The sequence below is a fragment of the Pagrus pagrus genome (assembly GCF_965226575.1).
Source record: "Pagrus pagrus genome assembly, chromosome: 23".
Classification (NCBI taxonomy): domain Eukaryota; kingdom Metazoa; phylum Chordata; class Actinopteri; order Spariformes; family Sparidae; genus Pagrus; species Pagrus pagrus.
Window position 1 is genome coordinate 2,607,932 of NC_140205.1, and position 17,920 is coordinate 2,625,851.

Consider the following 17,920-nt stretch of genomic DNA (forward strand, 5'->3'; position numbering starts at 1 on the left):
TCATGTTGGGATCATGTAACTACACTGGCTGCATGAGATACGCCTCTTGTTTTTACATTTTACATCTGTTCATATTTTTTATTAATTAGGGCCCGAGCAAGAATCTCGTGCAAGGACCTATTGTATCTGTAAGGATTATTAATATTTTTATTCCATCCCCAAGATCGTCGGCTTTAAAGGATAACTACCGTTTTTTACAACCTGGAGGGTCTGTAGGTTGACCTACTACCTCTGACCTGGAAGATGTCGTCTCTGAGCTGCGCGCGCACCCGCGACAGCCGGCTTGTTTACCTGTAGCCGCTACTGCTAGTTTGACCCCGGATGGTGATAACAGACGAGCCCGGACTCAGAGGGGAATAGCACTAGCATATCATGACAAAATATTGGTAAAATGAACTAGTTTCGTGGCAGATAATGCTCATAGAGGCTGCGCTTCGGTGCCCCGTCACTCGTATTATATGGATATACGCGGCGCTACACTGGACCTAATTTCGTCCGAAGGACTTCAAATGACACCAAAGTTATCTGGGTGAGTAAATGATCATATTTTATGCTAGAAATAAAGTCCAGGTTGTAAAAACTACTAGCATAAAATCATACTAAAAGTCAAAGATGAAGTGTTTATTCATCAACATGCTTATGGACTAAACGACAGACACCAAAACAAAAGACACCTGTCCATTCGTATAAACATTTTTTATTGGATATTTGGACTTCCTAGATCTGGATTTTCTGCCCACTTCTCCACTTCCTCAGAAGAGTCACCGACTTGGGCTCCAGTCCAGTCCAGACCAGTCGCTTCCTGGTTACTGGTAGTGCTGTTTCTGTCTGATTCAAAAGTCTACACTTGGTCCAGTCCATCCAAAACCATTTGTTTCCTACAATGATGTTACAAGAATAAACAATGGGAAAGCTGTATTTGATGTACAAACTGTTATACAATGGTATAAACACATTTAAACCCTCGTGATGTCGGTAAAAACATCAGTACCAGTGGGCAATTTTCTGTATGACATTCAAAATCTCTCAAAACTGTTGTTTACTTGTGCCTCATAAAACAATATTTTTCAAATACGCTTCAGTTTAACACCATTAAAACACACATACATCTACTTACAGTGAAGGCTCAGTTCCCTGTGCTGATCCTTCATCCAGTCATTCCACATCAACATTGTCCTGTGCCTCTGAAAACCACTCAACTAAACGTCACACCCTTTTAATATTTACTCAACTGTTCTGAAACACGGGGAATATACAGGTAACAGAGCTGTGTGCGACTTAAACAAACACTTTCCTCAGGTTTTGTGCCAAACAAGTTTTCATCATTCACAATCCAGTATGCTAGGCCAGTGGTCCGTAAATGAATTCACCACAATGTTGACAAATGTTTCTGTGAAATCTCGACATTTTCTCAAAAGGATGAGAAGCAGAAAGTCCTGACAAAGGGAAAAACATTAGTCTGTTTACTTTTGCTTTATTTCGTCGTTAATATTAAGAGTGTTAATTGCAGCCGTCCGCATGAAATAACGAAATACGCAGAAACACGAATTGCTGCAGAGCCGTTGGTAAGTGACGCAGAAATAATCCGCAATCTCGGTTTTTACATTCGGCTGTCTAAATTCAAAGTCCTTCCATCTCCTAGCTAGCTAATTTGAGCTTCTGTAATTAAAATGCTAATCTCAGAAAGGATTTCTGTAAAGTTAATGTGTTCCTGTAATTTGCTATCTTAGATAAATAGGTATCGAACTGGATAATAAAAAGATGAGTCTTCATGCTAAGCTAGGCTAACTACTCCAGACTCCAGCTGTACTTGATACATGAGTGGTATTAATATTCTGATTTAACTCTCAGCAGGGAAGCAATAAGCAACTTTCCCAAAGGTGCTTTTTCAGTTTTAATTACAACTTGGACGTTGACATGAACTCTACATTCAAGTGAGAAAACTGGGAATTAGCCGACTCCATCTCCAACATGAAATAAACACCGAGGAGGACTTGGAGGAGGAGTAATGCATTTTGAATGCTAACAACATGAATAAGTGCTAAAATGTTACTATTCAATTATTTTAAGGGAAGAATAAGAACAGAAAAAAAGTGTTGTAGACATTAAAGAAGAATTCCTTTGTGATTAAACCAACTGAGTTACAGGAGAGTGGGCGAGACTCGAGGGTTGGGCTGCACCAACTATTCATAAATCCACCACTACAGTCATGTGTTAAATTCCTTAGTTTGTAATTACTAAGCAATTTCAACCCTAATTTACTAAATCCGGTTGAACCATTAAAACTTATGGAAGGTTTCAGAGTTTGTGTGAAAACACATGAAAAAAAAATTTCCAGGAGAAAATAAAAATTCATGTGTGAAAAAAAGTGAAACAAATTCAGACTTTTTTTTAGTGTGAAACCAATCTAAATTTTTTTGGAGAGAAAAATGTTCTTTTTTTCAGGCATTTAAAAAAAAATTTCTACTCGGTTTTATACATATACAAATAAATAATAATTCTCCTGGGAAATGTTCTTGAGAAAAAATACATTTTAAAAACAAAATCTTCTGGTAATTTCCTTTTTATTGGGGGGGGGGAATTATTACTATTATTTTTTTTTTTTAAAATGTAAAAAAAAAAAAAAAAAAAAAAACACCTGGAAATGTTTTGTGGGGAAAACTAAATTTTTGAAAAAAAAAATAAAATAAAATAAAAAATTCATTTGGTTTCACACATGGAAAACCTTTTTAAAATTTTACGAAAAAATTTTTTTATTAAGAAACTTGATTGAGAAAATTAAGATTATCCTGGAAAAACTTTATTTTTCATCAGTTCTCATGTTATAAACAGAAGAGAAAACTAGATCAGAAAAAAAAACAATTTTACCAGCATATCCGTCAGTCATGTTTTTGTTCTTTTATTTACGCCTGACACTGAAGTGAATCTTAATTCATTGTTCTTGACTCAATGTTTTTTGACAGCACCAACTTTGCTCTCTCTGAAATACTTTATAATACTTCCTGTTTTACATTATGATCTACCTGTTACGAACAACAAACATGCACTTTTGAGACATTTATGTGACCTCTTGACACCTTTATTTGGCTTTTACTTCCAAATCTACGTTCAGTTCTACTCGTGAAGGCACTCACCGGCAGCAAAAAGAAGGCAGAAAGAAGTTAGCATGGGCGGAGGGACAGAGATAGAGGTGTTTTGAAGAGATTAGTGGATCCGAAGGTCTTGTTTTTTACAGTTTATGAACTATTTGTATGTTAAGCAGCAAAATGTGAGACACCATTTTTTTCCAGAGGGATTCTGGAAAAGATCTGAACATCAACAGCAACTGTGGCAGTTTGCTTTGAAAAGCTGGTGAAATCTGATGAAACACCTCCAAAAAGTTTCACATTTCAACAGTTGTTTTTCTTCTTTTTTATAAAAGTACCACCAGATTATTTAATACACAAGTGTTTGTTCCCCTTATTTCTCATTTCTACACTCATCAAACATTCAACTCAAATGACAGTCCGATTCTTGGAACAAACACACACGACAACACACATGAAAGTTTATCCTTGAAGTTATTTGGCACCAAAGTGGCTTTCAAAAACAAACGTCTGAGAGAGAAATGCCCACAGGAAAGCTTATGAGAAGTAAAAATGAAGAAAGCTAAGATGCATTTATTTTAGTCTTTGTACCTGGAGGTCATCCGGTGGCAAATTGTAGTGAGAACCTCGCAGCGTGTCCATCCATCGAGATATATAGTACAAAGACACGGCGTCAGCCTTAAGGTCGTATTGCTTCAGAATTTAAAGATGCAGTTTGTAAGACTTGCAAACCTCAGAGGAGTCAATAAACCCAACTTCAAACAATCTCCCCAAAACAAAACACAAAGAAACTTCGGCAGCAGAAATCTTTCTCTCCCAGAAGGCGAGTGGGCTCATCATCCAAACTTACAAACTGCATATTTAATCTTTGATATTAACTCGAGCACTACATAAAGCACGTCGTCTGGGCTCAGAAGGCAAAGAATAATGTAGATACATGACGATCTATTGGTGACCATGATTTATATGAAGCACAGGAGTTATTTTACACTTGAGGTGTGTAACGGCACTTAAACCAAAGACGGCTCTAGAACGTGGTCCAAAATTCACTCATTTACAGACTGAAAGTTGATTTTTTGACTCCCATATTTCTGATCAACAGTTGACATAAACACTCTGCTTTATGGATCTTTTAAAAATACTTCTTGAAAATATCGACTCCTAAGTTTAGTTTAGGTTTGAGCAAAAAAAAAGAAGAAACAAAACTAAACTAGTCCATTTCTGATTAAAGTAGCAGATCGCCCAGTTCACTCCCCGTACTGATGGAAAGTCAGGTGAAGTTTCTTAGTCCACGAAACATTTCTGGAGCTTCACAGCAAAACAGCGATGCAGCATTCTCCTGAACAACTGAAGTAGCTGGAGTCTTGTTTTAAAATGTAAAGAAACAACCAAAAACAAAATAAAATGGCTCCATACTGTCTGGTGTAATTCAAGTCTCTGGAAGCCATTTTAAAAGACGTTTTTTTATACTATCAACGCACGGTCGAGCTTGTGGACAGAACAGAAATGATTTGTGGACTAAAAAATGTAACCTGACGCTCCACCAACATGGATGTGAGTAGATAATGACTGATTTTTTATTTTCAGGTGAACTGTTCCTTTAATCAATACTCATCAACATTATGAAACATTGAACGGGCAGAATAAGAAGGAGGCACATGTAGATCCATAAAGTCCTTTGACATTTGCACAAAAATACAAAACAGAAAATTCTTGTGTTAAGTGTTTTTGCCTTTTTTGTCACGTTTGTGTGGAATGAAAGAATACTGTGTATAAATATCGTTTGTTCTAATTTATGTCTTTATTTTTATCTTTAAACCGTCCTGGTAGTCTTTTCGTAGTCAGTATATATATTTTGTCACCCTGCAGCTCTAAGAAGACTGTCAATGGACACATAATTACTAATAACTGGATTCAAACCCTTGTTTTAGATTTATTTTAAACCTTTTCCAATGATCCATGGATACTGTCTTCAGAAGACTAAACATATGTCCTCGTATGTGTGTTATGAGTTGCTGCGTTTTGAGAAAAAAAATCTGAATTTTGCATTTTTAGAAAAAAGTGTTTTGAGAAAATGTTTTTAATTGTGATGTCATAAAGAGTCAGAACCCCCCGAAAGATTTTCAGTGGCCTTAATCCTCTTCCGTAGGTAGTCTAGTCACATTGGTTGCATATCTTTTGACGTTGTGCAGCTCTACGATCACTCTGGCAATGGACAAATTGGGTCTAATAAAAAAATGTATTTAATAATCTATTTTCAGCCTTTTTAAATGACCCCTTGTACCTTGTGTCTTCAGAAGACACTTAAGTCATTTCTTTTGTATGTGTGCAGTTAAAAAGCAGAAAAAATGCAGCGTTATCTCAGAAGGAAGTATTTCAAATGAAGTGAAATTACACAGATTACAAAACTAAAACAAATCACACTTTAAAAAAATGTGTTTGGCTGTTTAGAGCACATGATTATTAGGCAGTCATGATTTTTCACAGAAAGTAAAAACAGAGTGGCATCTGCGTTGATAACTATTGAACACACACTCATACACACACACTTCAGCACAGGATGTGACATTATGGACGACCCTGATTAACACTTTATGAAAGAAAAAAAGTGGCACTGTCCATTAAAAAGATGAATTTCTTGTACGTGGAAATGCAAAGCCACTGCTTCAAGCCTGCATACAAAGAATGATAAACAAACTAAACGGGATGAAACTGAGTCATCGGCGTAGAAACACATATCGCATATAATCTGATATGAAACACAACATTTGGCCGTTATACAAGAAAAGTCTATCACTGATTTTTGGACTTCGTACCCTGAATTCACTTCTTAATCGTGCCATCAAAACAAACAAAGACCCTCGAGTGGCCAGTGGTGTGTACCGTAGTGGGTTTTCATTGGTTGATTATTTTAATTTGAGCTAGCTTCAAGGTAAAAGATCATCCATTTCAGGCCTTGTTGCTGACGAGGTCAGATTTCCTGGTTACCAGACAGAAAAACTGACCTCAGATCAGTGTTTACATCCACAGTTCATAAACTTTGCTGTGATACGATGAGGAAAAAGTGGTCACAAAGCGTCCTGGAGCAGCCACACGTCCAACCAAAAGGGCTGAGTATCAAAAAGAAAATATTTGGTAATGTCTCGTTACTTGAATTATCCAAAAACATCTTCAATCTTCATTCCTTGTGTGGCACTTTCTTCTTCAAGCCTTAAAATGAAAAAATTAAAATTTGTGGTGTAGAGAAGCTAACACAGACACAGCCAGGTCCGAGGATTACACAAACCGAACGCCCTAGCTACGATTAAAAAAATAACCCTTTGATTTCACCGTCTGCAGCCATTTTACGGTCATTTTGCATACCTCCGCGGTATTTGTTTAGTGGAAACAAGCCGTACAACTGTAGTAGATATCAGCGCTTCACTTTCCACTTTAACACTTCATTTGTCCATAACCCATCCCCATTTCAGTCCATATATGGTCAACAGCTTCCTGTGGCCCCACTAGCCCCTCCCACTTCAGTCCTTACATGGTCAAACATTCGGCAGAGTCCGTGAGCTCATCCTCTTCTGAGTCCTTAAATGGAAAACAACATCCTGTGTTTTAGTAGCCGTTAGCTCCGTCCCCTGACCCCTCCGTGAGGTCAGAGGTCAAAGGTCAGTGACCTTGTTCTCCAGGGCGGCAGCGATCTGTTGCAGGCGGAGGGTGAGCTGTTTGTTCTGGGCTGCGGGGTCCTCGTCCAACGACTGGATGATCTGAAGAAGACGATGACACAAAATTTAAGATTCTCATATTTCCATTTTGACCAACAATATAAAGAAAGAAATAAAGAAATGTAAATAACCAACAGAAGCTAAATATACAACAATACAATTGTAAACGATAACATTTTACGATTGAAGGACATTTCTCACCACATCGTAGTACTTGCTGGCGTACTGGTACAGCTGATGTAAGGCCACCTGGGTGTTCAGCTTGTCTGTGTGTTGCTACGAAGTGGAAACAAATGATGACGTATTAAAACAGTTCAAATCCAGCTGTGTTTCCATTCAAATATAAAGCAGATTTTACAGGAATGGTTGTAATATTCATTAAAAATAAAAAAGCTCCAAATATTCCCACAAACTTCTAGTGAGATTTATGTTAATTCGGTGGTTTAAGGGAAAAAAAAATAGCCAGATCATAAAAAGCAAATTCATCTAAGGATTCAAGTCTTTACTGGTTATACTGGGTTTGTTACTGTTTGTTGTGATGTTTGTCGTTCTTCACTACATTACAACTACTGCTAGTGTATAACGTACCATATTTTTCTGAAATGCTGTGAAGTATAAAATAGTAAACGGTAGTTGGTCAGAAGATGCTTTCTTACCCTGGACACTTCAGCAAGGTGTGTGTTCATGTCCTGGTCACTGACTGGAACCATCTGTCGGATGCCTTTGTAATAACTGTGAGAACACACAGATAATACATATATATATATACATATATATATATACATATACGTATATCAAAGTTTGTCATTATTCATAACATGCAATAACAATTGTTATAGTAGAGTTGTTCAGTTGTTTCCTCCTGATCTCTTTGCGACACCAGATAACATAAATACACACATTAGAGCTGCCTGACCTGCTGTCAGTCACCTGAATCTGATTGATGATGATGCAGGACGACAGTCACCTGATCTAACCAATCAGTGATCGACCTGGAAGTCTGTATGAACTCCTGTTTACCTCTGTTGGTTCGTGTGTTATAAAAGTCGGCGTGAACCAGAAATAAAATGCATGAATGTGTCATTTTTTTCTGCTTGGTCTGGACCAAATGAACCAAACTACAGGTGTGAAAGCAGCTACAGATCAATTATTAATATCTGACATCTGCTCAGTGAAGCATCAAAAGACCTTCAAGACCTCCGAGGAACACTGTGGAAGATTTTAAAACCCATTCATGCAAATACAAGCATGTTCCTGACACTACGGTACACTAATGGACCCAAAGATTTGTTCATTTTCTGTAAATGTAATGCCACAAACTCACTCGTCCACCATCTTCTTGTACGTTGAAATCTCTTTTGCATAGAGCAGCTTGTTGCTCGGAGACTCCTGCAGAAAGAAATAACAGATAAAAGATCAGTTTAAGGCTCCTCAGATCATCCAAAACTTTGTTCTCTGTGGAGTGAAGATATATTACAGAGAAAATCCTCCCTTGGATGCTCCCGCACTGTTAATCATCATCAGTCTGTGATGTTCAAACAGTCCAGGGTTCATGTCGTAATTAACTCCAGTTTCCTTCAGAGACTTCCCGTGTGTCCTACAAAGACGTCTGACAAAAGCCAGTGAAGGATTGTGGGTGTGCTTTTAGTTAAAGATATGGCTTACAAATCATAAAAAGAAGCTTCAGAACTTAGGCGATAGTTGTCTGAACAGCCATCGGTTCATTTCAAACAGGGAGTGGTGAAAGCTAATTCGGCATACTTTTAATGGCACCAAATTGCCAAAAGTAAACGAAAATAGGCCAGAAACTGGGACATTTGATAAGCCTTGCTCCCCTGATGGCTTTAATTTTTTTCTTGCTTTTAAATAGGTTTCTGTCTAATATTTTTGACTCGACATGTTTTCAGACATAAATCACATTTCACACCGAGGTTGTTTTAAATGTAGAAGGACAAGCACCTCCCCTGGATGTGGTTTCAGACTCAGACCGTACGCGAGACAACAAGACGACGCCACAACAACAACTAATGTCCATGTGGTTCACTGTAATCTAAATGACATGTTTTGGCTCTCTTAACCTGCCGATGTTAGCAGCAGATGTTATGAACACACTGTCTGTTTCAACTGATCCAACCAGGGAACTAGTAATCACAACATCACCAGACTCCCTTAACAAATCACTCAATTTTAACAGTTATTGACTGTGATTGTTTGTTCCACTGATGTATGTGTTTGTTTGCATATAAAGCAGAGAAGTGCGATCCATTTCCTGACTCTTAACACAGTTTGTATGCTCTTTATTTGTTTGTACTGACTCTGCTGAGTTTGTGCTCAGATTTGGTGCAGGCGTCCATGAAGGTCTGAGAGATGACGTGCAGCGAAGCGTCCACCACCTCCGTCACGTGGACGTCGAACATGAAGTGAGGGTTCCTCAGGATGTTCACCCAAAACCTCAGAGGCAAGCTGAGGGGACAGAAAACACTTTTTAAAACCTTTTAAAGTAAAGTAAAAGTACCTCAAACTTGTAGTTGAGTAAATGTACTCAGTTACATTCCTTCACTGTCAATTTCAGACTTTTCCAGACTTTTTAAAGACCTGCTGACACCGTTTCCTCCCCTCCATCCTTTCATCTCCTCCTGCCGTCTCCACCTCCGCAGACCACAACCCTCGTCAATAATTCACTTCAGCTAATGAATATTTCATCGTCCATCGTGTTCGTGTGTGTCTGTGTGTGTGTGTTTTCCAGATGATTGACAGTTGGAGCTCAAGGCCAGTTTAAGAAGCGGAAAGTGAAGAGAAAAAACAATCTTTCTGTCTCTTCTTCTTCTGTCATCATTCATCCGTCCTGATAACAGACTGACGATTAGATCAGGCTTTCATGTCGGCGACTGGCTGCTTCAGCAGTGACGAGGACGTAATTACACTCTCGCTTAGCTGATGAGGTTTAACGCACACGCAGTCTCTCACACACACACAGCTTGAGAAGCGGTGTAATTATTTCTCTTAGCAGGTTTTCTTTGCAGGTCGAATCTCTCCAGCTGAGATTCAGAGGAGCTTCGAAGAAAAGCTGGCAGACGTTGAATCATCGGTGAACGAGGCGTCTATCAGCCGTCAGAGTCGTTTTCTGACAGCGTGATCCGTGCGAGGCCGTCTGAACGACTCATAGGAGAGTCTTAGTCTCTCACTTACAGCCTGGATACTGATCAGACACGTCTTAATAATAATAGTTGAATGAAAATAACTGGTTCTAGTTCAGAAGATCACCTGTTAGTCTTCCAGATGTGCAGCGTCTCCTCGTCCACGTTGTCGTGTCTCAGCGCCTGTTCGTCCAAGAAGTCAAAGAAGTATTTGACGGCCGGCGGGACGACGGAGCTCGAACACAACACGCTGCGGAAGAAATCGTCCACAAACTGCTGCAAAGTGCCCTGAAAAACACGTAGAAATATATAAAGCTCACAGCGCTGTCAGGTGGAGAGATTATTGTCTTATCCTGGAACACAAACACAGGCTTTAACACATTTGTGCTTCAGATTTAAGAGAAATAAAACTTTCGCCTGCACAGAAAAGTCTTTTGCTTCAACTCGTAAAACATGATGGCAGAAAGAAAGTATTGTGTTTATACTGTTGTCCAGTGAACATCTGTTAAAACACACACACACACACACACACACACACACACACACACACACACACACACACTGGGAGCTCTACCTTCACAGACAGCAGCCGGGTCAGGTAGATCTCAGTGATGGCTTTGGTCATCGCCTTGTCCTTCATGCTGCCTCTCTTCGACTTCACTTCATCGAGTTCGTCCGCAGGTCTCACCAGGTGGAAAGTGTTGTCGTCCTCCAGCAGAGAGTTTTCTGTCACAGAGGAGAGTTTGTTCGAAGTGATTTCAAGGTGATTTATCTGCATGAGACACTAATCAGTCGCAGTGCTCACAAGATATTTGAAAACATGAGGATAGTTTTTAACTGATCTGTTTGAGAATAATCTCCTCAACAACTCCAAATGTTACATGTTATGAAAGTGTAGTGTCGTCAGAAGATGGCGGTCGGCCAACTGCCAATAAAGTTCAAAGAAGACCATCTACGGCAGAATTTGGGAATTAATCTAGGAATGGAAAACATTTGGGAAGACACGGACAGTGGAAACCTCTCTCTCAGATCAGCAACAGCTGATCAGTCATGGACTTAAATGTTTGGTAGGCGGAAACTTATTCAGAAGAGGTTTCTGTCATTTCTGTCATTAAGTGCTTTAACTGTCTTCTTAAAAAAAGGCCAGAAAAGACAAAACAAACACAGAAACCTCCAGTGGGAAACCACATTTCCATTTTGTGGGATTTCTACCCTTTTAGTAATGTTTAAAAGTATTTTTTTGTTGTTACTTAAGGCACATGAAACTCACAATCTTGAATTTGTAGCTTGCCGCCGGTTGTTAATCATGTATGTTACATCACCACAGGGTAAAATATGAGATACTGTTTCATCTGATTTTTAGTCATTAATTGGTGTTTTCTTAACTTTTAAATGCTTTGCACAGTTGAGGATTTAGATGTGGACGTTTCCTGTAACTCAAAGATGAAATGGAAGTTTTTAGATTTTGTGAAAGTTTCATATGAAAATCAATATTTGATTTGGATTTTTCAGGAGGTAATGTTGAGTGTAAAGTCAGGAGCTTCAATGTAAACACAAACAACAGCAATCAGACGAGTGAAGTGCAGGAAAAACTGACAAAAGTAAAAAATGGAAGTATGAAAAACCTGAAAACTGTATTCTGGTGTAATGTCTGAGTTACAAGCCACCTCTGCCTCAGTGTGTGTGTGTGTGTGTGTGTGTGTGTGTGTGTGTGTGTGTGTGTGTGTGTACATACTCTCTTCGTAGCTGTCCTGGTGCTGGTGGAAGGACTGCGTGTGCAAAACTCTGGACAGAACCAACGTGGCGTTATCCCGAACCTGCAGGACGAGACATCATTAAACTCATCTGAATCACTCGGACTGAACTCTGCTCTCAGTTATCAAGCTGCACTGTGTCTCACAGCAGCTTCCTCGATAAATACTTTGTTTTAAAATGTCAGAGGGGGAGTCTCTCGTGGCTCGACATTTCCCTCCACTAAAAGTTTTTAGTGCAGAAGAAAAGGTCTGCAGTCGACACAGAGATGATTAAAAACATCCAGAGTCTGGAGGAGGAACACGACACGCTCCTGACTCGCTGCATCAACTTAAAGCTTCAGAAAGACAGCAGGTAATTACGACTTCGGTTATCACTGAGCTGAGGGTGAGAAACTACTCTCACACTCACAGGTGATGTTACAATCAGACCGCCTCCCTCTCAGAGAAATGAACCAGTCTGAACGAGGCTTTTTTTTGTGCAAAACATTTCATTTTTGCACATTTTTGGACTGAATTGAATAAATTCCCTGACACATATGCAGCAGACTGAATACCCACGTTGTAATGAGCCAGCGTGTTGAGTCTCTTCCAGCGTCCTTCCTTCTGGGAGGTCAGGTCGAGGTCGGACAGGATCTGACCCGTGGAGCCAGGACGCCACTCTGTGGACGGACCGGAGAATGAAGGTTAGACGAGACAAGAGGTCTGCTGGAGAGACGGGAAGGACTCCTGAGAGAGAAAACCTTCATGTGCCGTCGGTATGTCTGGACATGTTTGTTGCATGTAATTCTCAATGAGATCTTCTGATTAAATGAAGGTTACTTGTACATTTAATTACCTCTTTGAGTGTCTTTATGATATTGTGTGAATCTTATGTGTGAACTGGCTGCTGTAACAGAGTAATTTCCCTCAGGATTAATCAAATACTCTTTATCTCTCCAATTAATTTACATTAATTTGAATCAGTGTTCAACGCTTTTACAGTCTGTGTGTAACAGTATCATTATATCTGACGCTCTCATTAACTAATCTGCAATCAAAATGAGGCAATCTGATTAAAATAGTTTATAATAATTATGTTATTTTTTGCCTCCTGTTGTCACTGTAACCCTGCAGTTCCTCCGCAGGCCTGCAGGTGGCGACAAACTCCTGTTTTCTGACCTTGGATATTGTAGCATTCAGTAAATATCAATATAATAATAAAATATGAATAATAATCATGTTTTTAAAGTGTTTTAAATATATTTTGAGCGGTTTCTTACCCAGTGCAACACACTCAACCTTCGGCCTCTGTGAGTACGGCAGGTTCCTGTACACCTGATCGATGATCTTTTCTTTCACCTGGAGAGCACAACATTAAGATGTTACCTGCTGAATCGCTCCCAACACAAAAAAACTTCAATCATATCTCACAAACATGCATCAAAACTGGAAAGTCCTGAAAGAAACATCACAGAGGGATGAGTCCTTACAACTCCCTGTCGGTCTAAACGATCTGCTGTGAGGGTTTTACCAGCAGTCGTTTGCTGAATCACCTTAAAGCTAAAAATTAAAGGTTTGCACACAGAAATACACATATTTCTAAATCAAGTTACTAGCTTCAGGCATACAACATAAAATTATCTTTATCCCCATCAGGGGCTGAACACAATAAAATCATCTCCTGCTGCAGAGAAGGTGAACCAGCTCTAAAAACAGACTGAGATCAGGAACCTGTAGCAGAAAAACAAACGCCCACCTGGGAGATGGTGTCACAGTTCAACACCTTCACTGGTGTCACATCTGGTCCCTCCCCGTGCACCAACACCTGCAGGGTCTGACGTCACAAACACACCCGTCAGACACACAAAAACCACAAAGTGTGCAGAGCCTACAAAGCAGATGTATTTCTAACTAAAGACACTGATTTTCACTCGTAACACAGAGAAAATGATGCCTCCTCAAACCCAACTTCAAATGTCTTGTTCTGTACGACAGTGTTTGTGTGTACTAACCAGTACTGAGTACTCGACGTCGTCTCCCAGCAGCCCCGTATCGTTCAGTGTGTATTTGGCTTTCTTCATCTTGGCGTCCACCGGTCCCTTCTCCACCTGGTGCTTCAAGGCTTTGTACAGTTTGTATAAAGGTTCTCCTGCCGTGTCCTGAAACAAGAACACGAAGAGTGTCAGACACATGTTGGTTTCATGGCAGCTGATGTCAGTCAAACATGTTTTCTCCTTCTGTAATTCCTTAAACTTAAGCTTTTTTAAAGGAGGTCTGGTGCAGCAAGGAAAGGAAGAAAACAACAAAAGCATAGTAAGTCTCCTTTTAGAGGCTTTGAACTTTTTTGGACATCGCCAGGACTTTGTTAACTTCTCATCCTAATCACATCATATAAAAAGTTAATGGTGTGATAGATGTTGAGAACAAGATGTTCGGTACAAGAACGTTAAATTATAGAAAGTCATCATCGCATCAGCCGCTGCTGTCAGCATCAACAGAGACGGAGATACAATAACAGGTACAGTGAACAGGTTTCAACAAAGGAGAGACGGAGAGGAAATTAATTATAACTGAAGAAACAGGAGACGAAGAAGAAGAAACACATCGAAGAGAAACGGAAATAAAAACAACACAGAATAAGTGAAAGAATCTGTGTTACCCTGAGGAACTGATAGAGACAGATGGACATCCAATTACAAAGCATCCGCTCCACCACCGTCTCTGACCTAGATACACAAACACAGAGAGAAAACAACAGATAAAACATTAGGACGGTACAGAAGACATTTTTTAAACAGAAAAATATATAGTGTAAATAAATACAAACACATATATTGTGGTTATACAAATGCTGTGCATCCATCCCGTCCTCACCTCCTCAGCATCAGTTTGGGGTTTTTGCTCTGCACGTGTTCGTCCATCATCTCCAGCAGCAGCGTCCTCATGATGTCCGTGTAATATTCCAGCTTTCCGTGCAGCGCCACCGTCAGCAGCGAGGCGAAATAACCTCGAGCCCGGGCGTTGAAGTCCGGACGGCTCTCCAGCGTGCGGATGAACTGGACGGCAGAGAAGACGATGGATTTTTAAAAAAAACACAACTGTGAATGAGTTAACTCAAGGTCCACTCACAACCAGTCAGATTATCTAAAGGGTGTACCACAGGGATCTATTCTAGGACACCTACTCTTCTCAGTCGTTTTAGTGTGTCTACAGTCTTTAAAGAATTTGGGAGACGTGCTATTAAGATCAAAACATCGTGAGACTGGAAAAACCTGCCTATTATACTAAGGATGATCCCCTCTTTCTAGCTTTTACTGGAGCTCATCAGTGTGTCTATTCTCATCGCAGTAAATCAGATGATTAAACGGTCTTGTTTAACTACCACTTGTTTCGTGTTGAATGAACGGGATAAATTATATTTCATTAAATGAGTCTCCCATTTAAAAATGTACTCTGACATTTATAACAACTTTTTAGAAAAATTATTAAATTGGCTGAAAAGTGATCATCTCATCTCCCAGCTGACAGATGTTTTATTCTTGATGTAGGACGTAAAAACAATTTTCTATTAGTTAATTAAAAATAAATTGGCTTGCTGAGTTTATAAATGCTGACAGAGAGAAAAAGACAAAAACTATGAGGGAGACGCAGAAAGACAGAGGAGGTCAAAGCTTCAGACTCACGTTGATGAGGAAGGTTTTACTGTTCAGCAGGTTGGAGAACTGGTTGAGCGCCTGAGCCACGATGGCCCTGCGGGCTTCTGGGATTTGTAGTTTTCTGGTGATCATGGCGTCGTTGGCGCCGTCCTTGGAGGGCAGGAAGAAGTTTCTGTCGGTGTAGGTTTTGTAGTCCAGGAAGGGGATCCGGGCCTCGCTCAGGTCGCTGGTGTGGTCCTCCATCTCAATCATCAGATCTGATCAGACACACAGAAAAATTAAAAAAAGTCCATTCAGTTATGTTTATTTATGATCTTCTCCATAGTTGTGAGGCATTTTTCAACATTTAAAAAAAAAAATCTGGATATAGTGGATTTAAATATGTTTTATCTGATATTGGAAAAGGCTTGATTAATTAAAGGGGAGCGTTACCTCCACTGAGTGCCGTTCTAGTTCAAGACTCCCTTTACAAAACACTCGTTTTAAAACCAGTGACTGTTTCTTACCACCTCGTTAAGATAAAATTAGCTTAATTAGTCAAAATCAGTTTTTACTTCAGCCAGAAAAATCACCTGTTGCTGGTCAGAAATTATGAGTCTGCCTTTATCCATCCTCATGTGAGATCAATAACTTTTCTAAGAATATTTCAATGGTAGAGCCTTTAAAACGTGTGCTGAATTAGCCGTTAGCAGTTCCTGTTTGCAGTGTATCCATGGATGAACAGGCAACTATCACCGGATTAGTTTGATACTGAAGAAAACTTAAAATGAGATATTTCTCAGGCAAGTTCTGAATTGTCTTTTAACTATGATTTTTTTTTTGGCAGATTTACAGATATTCATTTGTGATGGATCAATAAAAGGTACATCTTATCTCATCTAACTTCTCTGATATTATCTGGCTCAGGAATCAGCAAGTGTTTAATTACGCTCTATGATCTTCCATGATTATTTTGAACTTGTGCATCTTTGATTAGACGCTCCACTTGAAGCACTTTTGATTGAATATTCTCTTAATCTCTCTCTGTGGAAACGTCTGACATGTGAAGAGTCTGCTGACCCCCTGAGCTCAGTAACAGAGCTGTCACATTCAGATGAAAACGGTCCACCGAGCTCGCCAAGAAGACCTGCGGGGAAGTTTCTGAAGTCTGAGCCAAAGCTCAGTTCTGCTGAATCGTGCTGGCAGGACTTCACGTTATGGAGATAAACTGTCAAAGTGGCAACGTCCTCTAATCTGTGGATGCAACGTGTGACAAGATGCTGACAAAAAAAAATCATGATTGTGCTGCGTCTGCTGCTCGGCTCCGACGATGGAAACCACCGTGTGGGTCTTCTTGGCGAGCTCGGTGAGCGCTCTGTCAGACACATTTTCTTTCTGCTCCTCGCTTTTCATATTTCAAAATGAAAACACATTTTACAATACAAGATAAATAGGTGTTTATTAGGGGATTACTAGGACCAGTCCCCCTTGGAAAAAGCAACTACAATAAGACTCGGGTTGTAAAAGAACTGGAATATCCTTGAATCTTTTTGCAGTTTTATATTTCGCTTGTGAAAATATATCACTTACATTCCTGTCACAGTCCCTCAATAACTTTAGTCGTGTAAATGTACAGCTGTCAGGCGAGTGCGTACCTGTGAACTCTTTCTTGCAGCGATCTCGGACACTTTCCTCCAGATTCTCCAGCTGGTGTTTCACCTTCTCGTACTCTCGTTCTGCCTGCTGACTCTTCCTCCTGTTGGTACACGGCCACAGGAAGATGTTTAAGTGATCAACAGAGAAAAATAAACGTACAATCCCTCGAGAATTTGAAAATTTGTCGAACCTGTAGCAGTAGACGGACACGGCGATGAACAGCAGCATCGGTACGATAACGGCCGGGATGATTATGGCCAGAGGAATGTCGTCTTTTCTGGCGTAGTAGACTGAACCCACCTTCCACTCACCATGACCAAACTTCACCTGGAAAGAGGTCGATTTAAGAACATTATAAAGGCATTAAAAGTATGCCGAATTAGCTGTTAGCAGTTCCTGTTTGCAGTGTGCATGTGGATGCACAGACAGCTATCACTGGATCGCTCTGATACAGAAGAAATCCTAAAAATGTGATAATTCTAAGGCAAGTTCTGAATTGTCTTTTCACTATGATTTTTTAGCAGATATCTGGATATTTATTTGTGATGGACATCGAAGATAATTATAACTTCTGGAAGTGTAAGTCATGCTGAATTGTCCACGTCTATTACAGACCATATCCTGTAATTTCCCTGTCTGAAGCAAAGGGGTTGAATGACTGAGGAGCACAGTGATTGAATTGGGCTTAAAAACTTGTAATTTTAAGAACATGACGCCTACAAATGTATTAACCCTGTTTTATATTAATTATCTAAAAGGTGGTCAAGTGTAAAGGTAATTCAGGCCACCCCCTGATAGTTCAGTCAAATAAACACAAAATATTTGGGCGGTGTGTTTACCACGAGCTCCAGCAGGTCGTTGGTCGTGTCTCTGCGTTGGCGTTTGGATCTGGCTCTGGGCTGTGAAGAAGGAGCCTCCAGGATCAACTTATCATCCTGTACAGAGACGACAGACAGAGGG

The 17,920-nt window shown here is 39.8% G+C and overlaps 1 protein-coding gene across 1 annotated transcript in view; it reads right to left on the minus strand.

Moving 5' to 3' along the window:
• Window positions 1-3,396: 3,396 nt before the first annotated feature.
• Window positions 3,397-17,920, minus strand: part of LOC311252453 (plexin-B2-like) — a 175,379-nt gene continuing 160,855 nt past the window's right edge. The window contains exons 27-44 of the mRNA XM_084345606.1: window positions 17,800-17,895; window positions 17,151-17,287; window positions 16,960-17,060; window positions 15,353-15,582; window positions 14,544-14,725; window positions 14,329-14,395; window positions 13,682-13,828; window positions 13,426-13,503; window positions 12,950-13,028; window positions 12,249-12,349; window positions 11,672-11,753; window positions 10,511-10,662; window positions 10,064-10,224; window positions 9,115-9,262; window positions 8,124-8,188; window positions 7,456-7,531; window positions 7,001-7,075; window positions 3,397-6,841 (exon numbers count right to left, since the gene is read on the minus strand). Of these exons, the coding sequence (XP_084201732.1) occupies window positions 6,737-6,841; window positions 7,001-7,075; window positions 7,456-7,531; window positions 8,124-8,188; window positions 9,115-9,262; window positions 10,064-10,224; window positions 10,511-10,662; window positions 11,672-11,753; window positions 12,249-12,349; window positions 12,950-13,028; window positions 13,426-13,503; window positions 13,682-13,828; window positions 14,329-14,395; window positions 14,544-14,725; window positions 15,353-15,582; window positions 16,960-17,060; window positions 17,151-17,287; window positions 17,800-17,895 (2,082 nt within the window). The 3' untranslated portion in view covers window positions 3,397-6,736. The remainder of the gene's footprint in view (window positions 6,842-7,000; window positions 7,076-7,455; window positions 7,532-8,123; window positions 8,189-9,114; window positions 9,263-10,063; window positions 10,225-10,510; window positions 10,663-11,671; window positions 11,754-12,248; window positions 12,350-12,949; window positions 13,029-13,425; window positions 13,504-13,681; window positions 13,829-14,328; window positions 14,396-14,543; window positions 14,726-15,352; window positions 15,583-16,959; window positions 17,061-17,150; window positions 17,288-17,799; window positions 17,896-17,920) is intronic.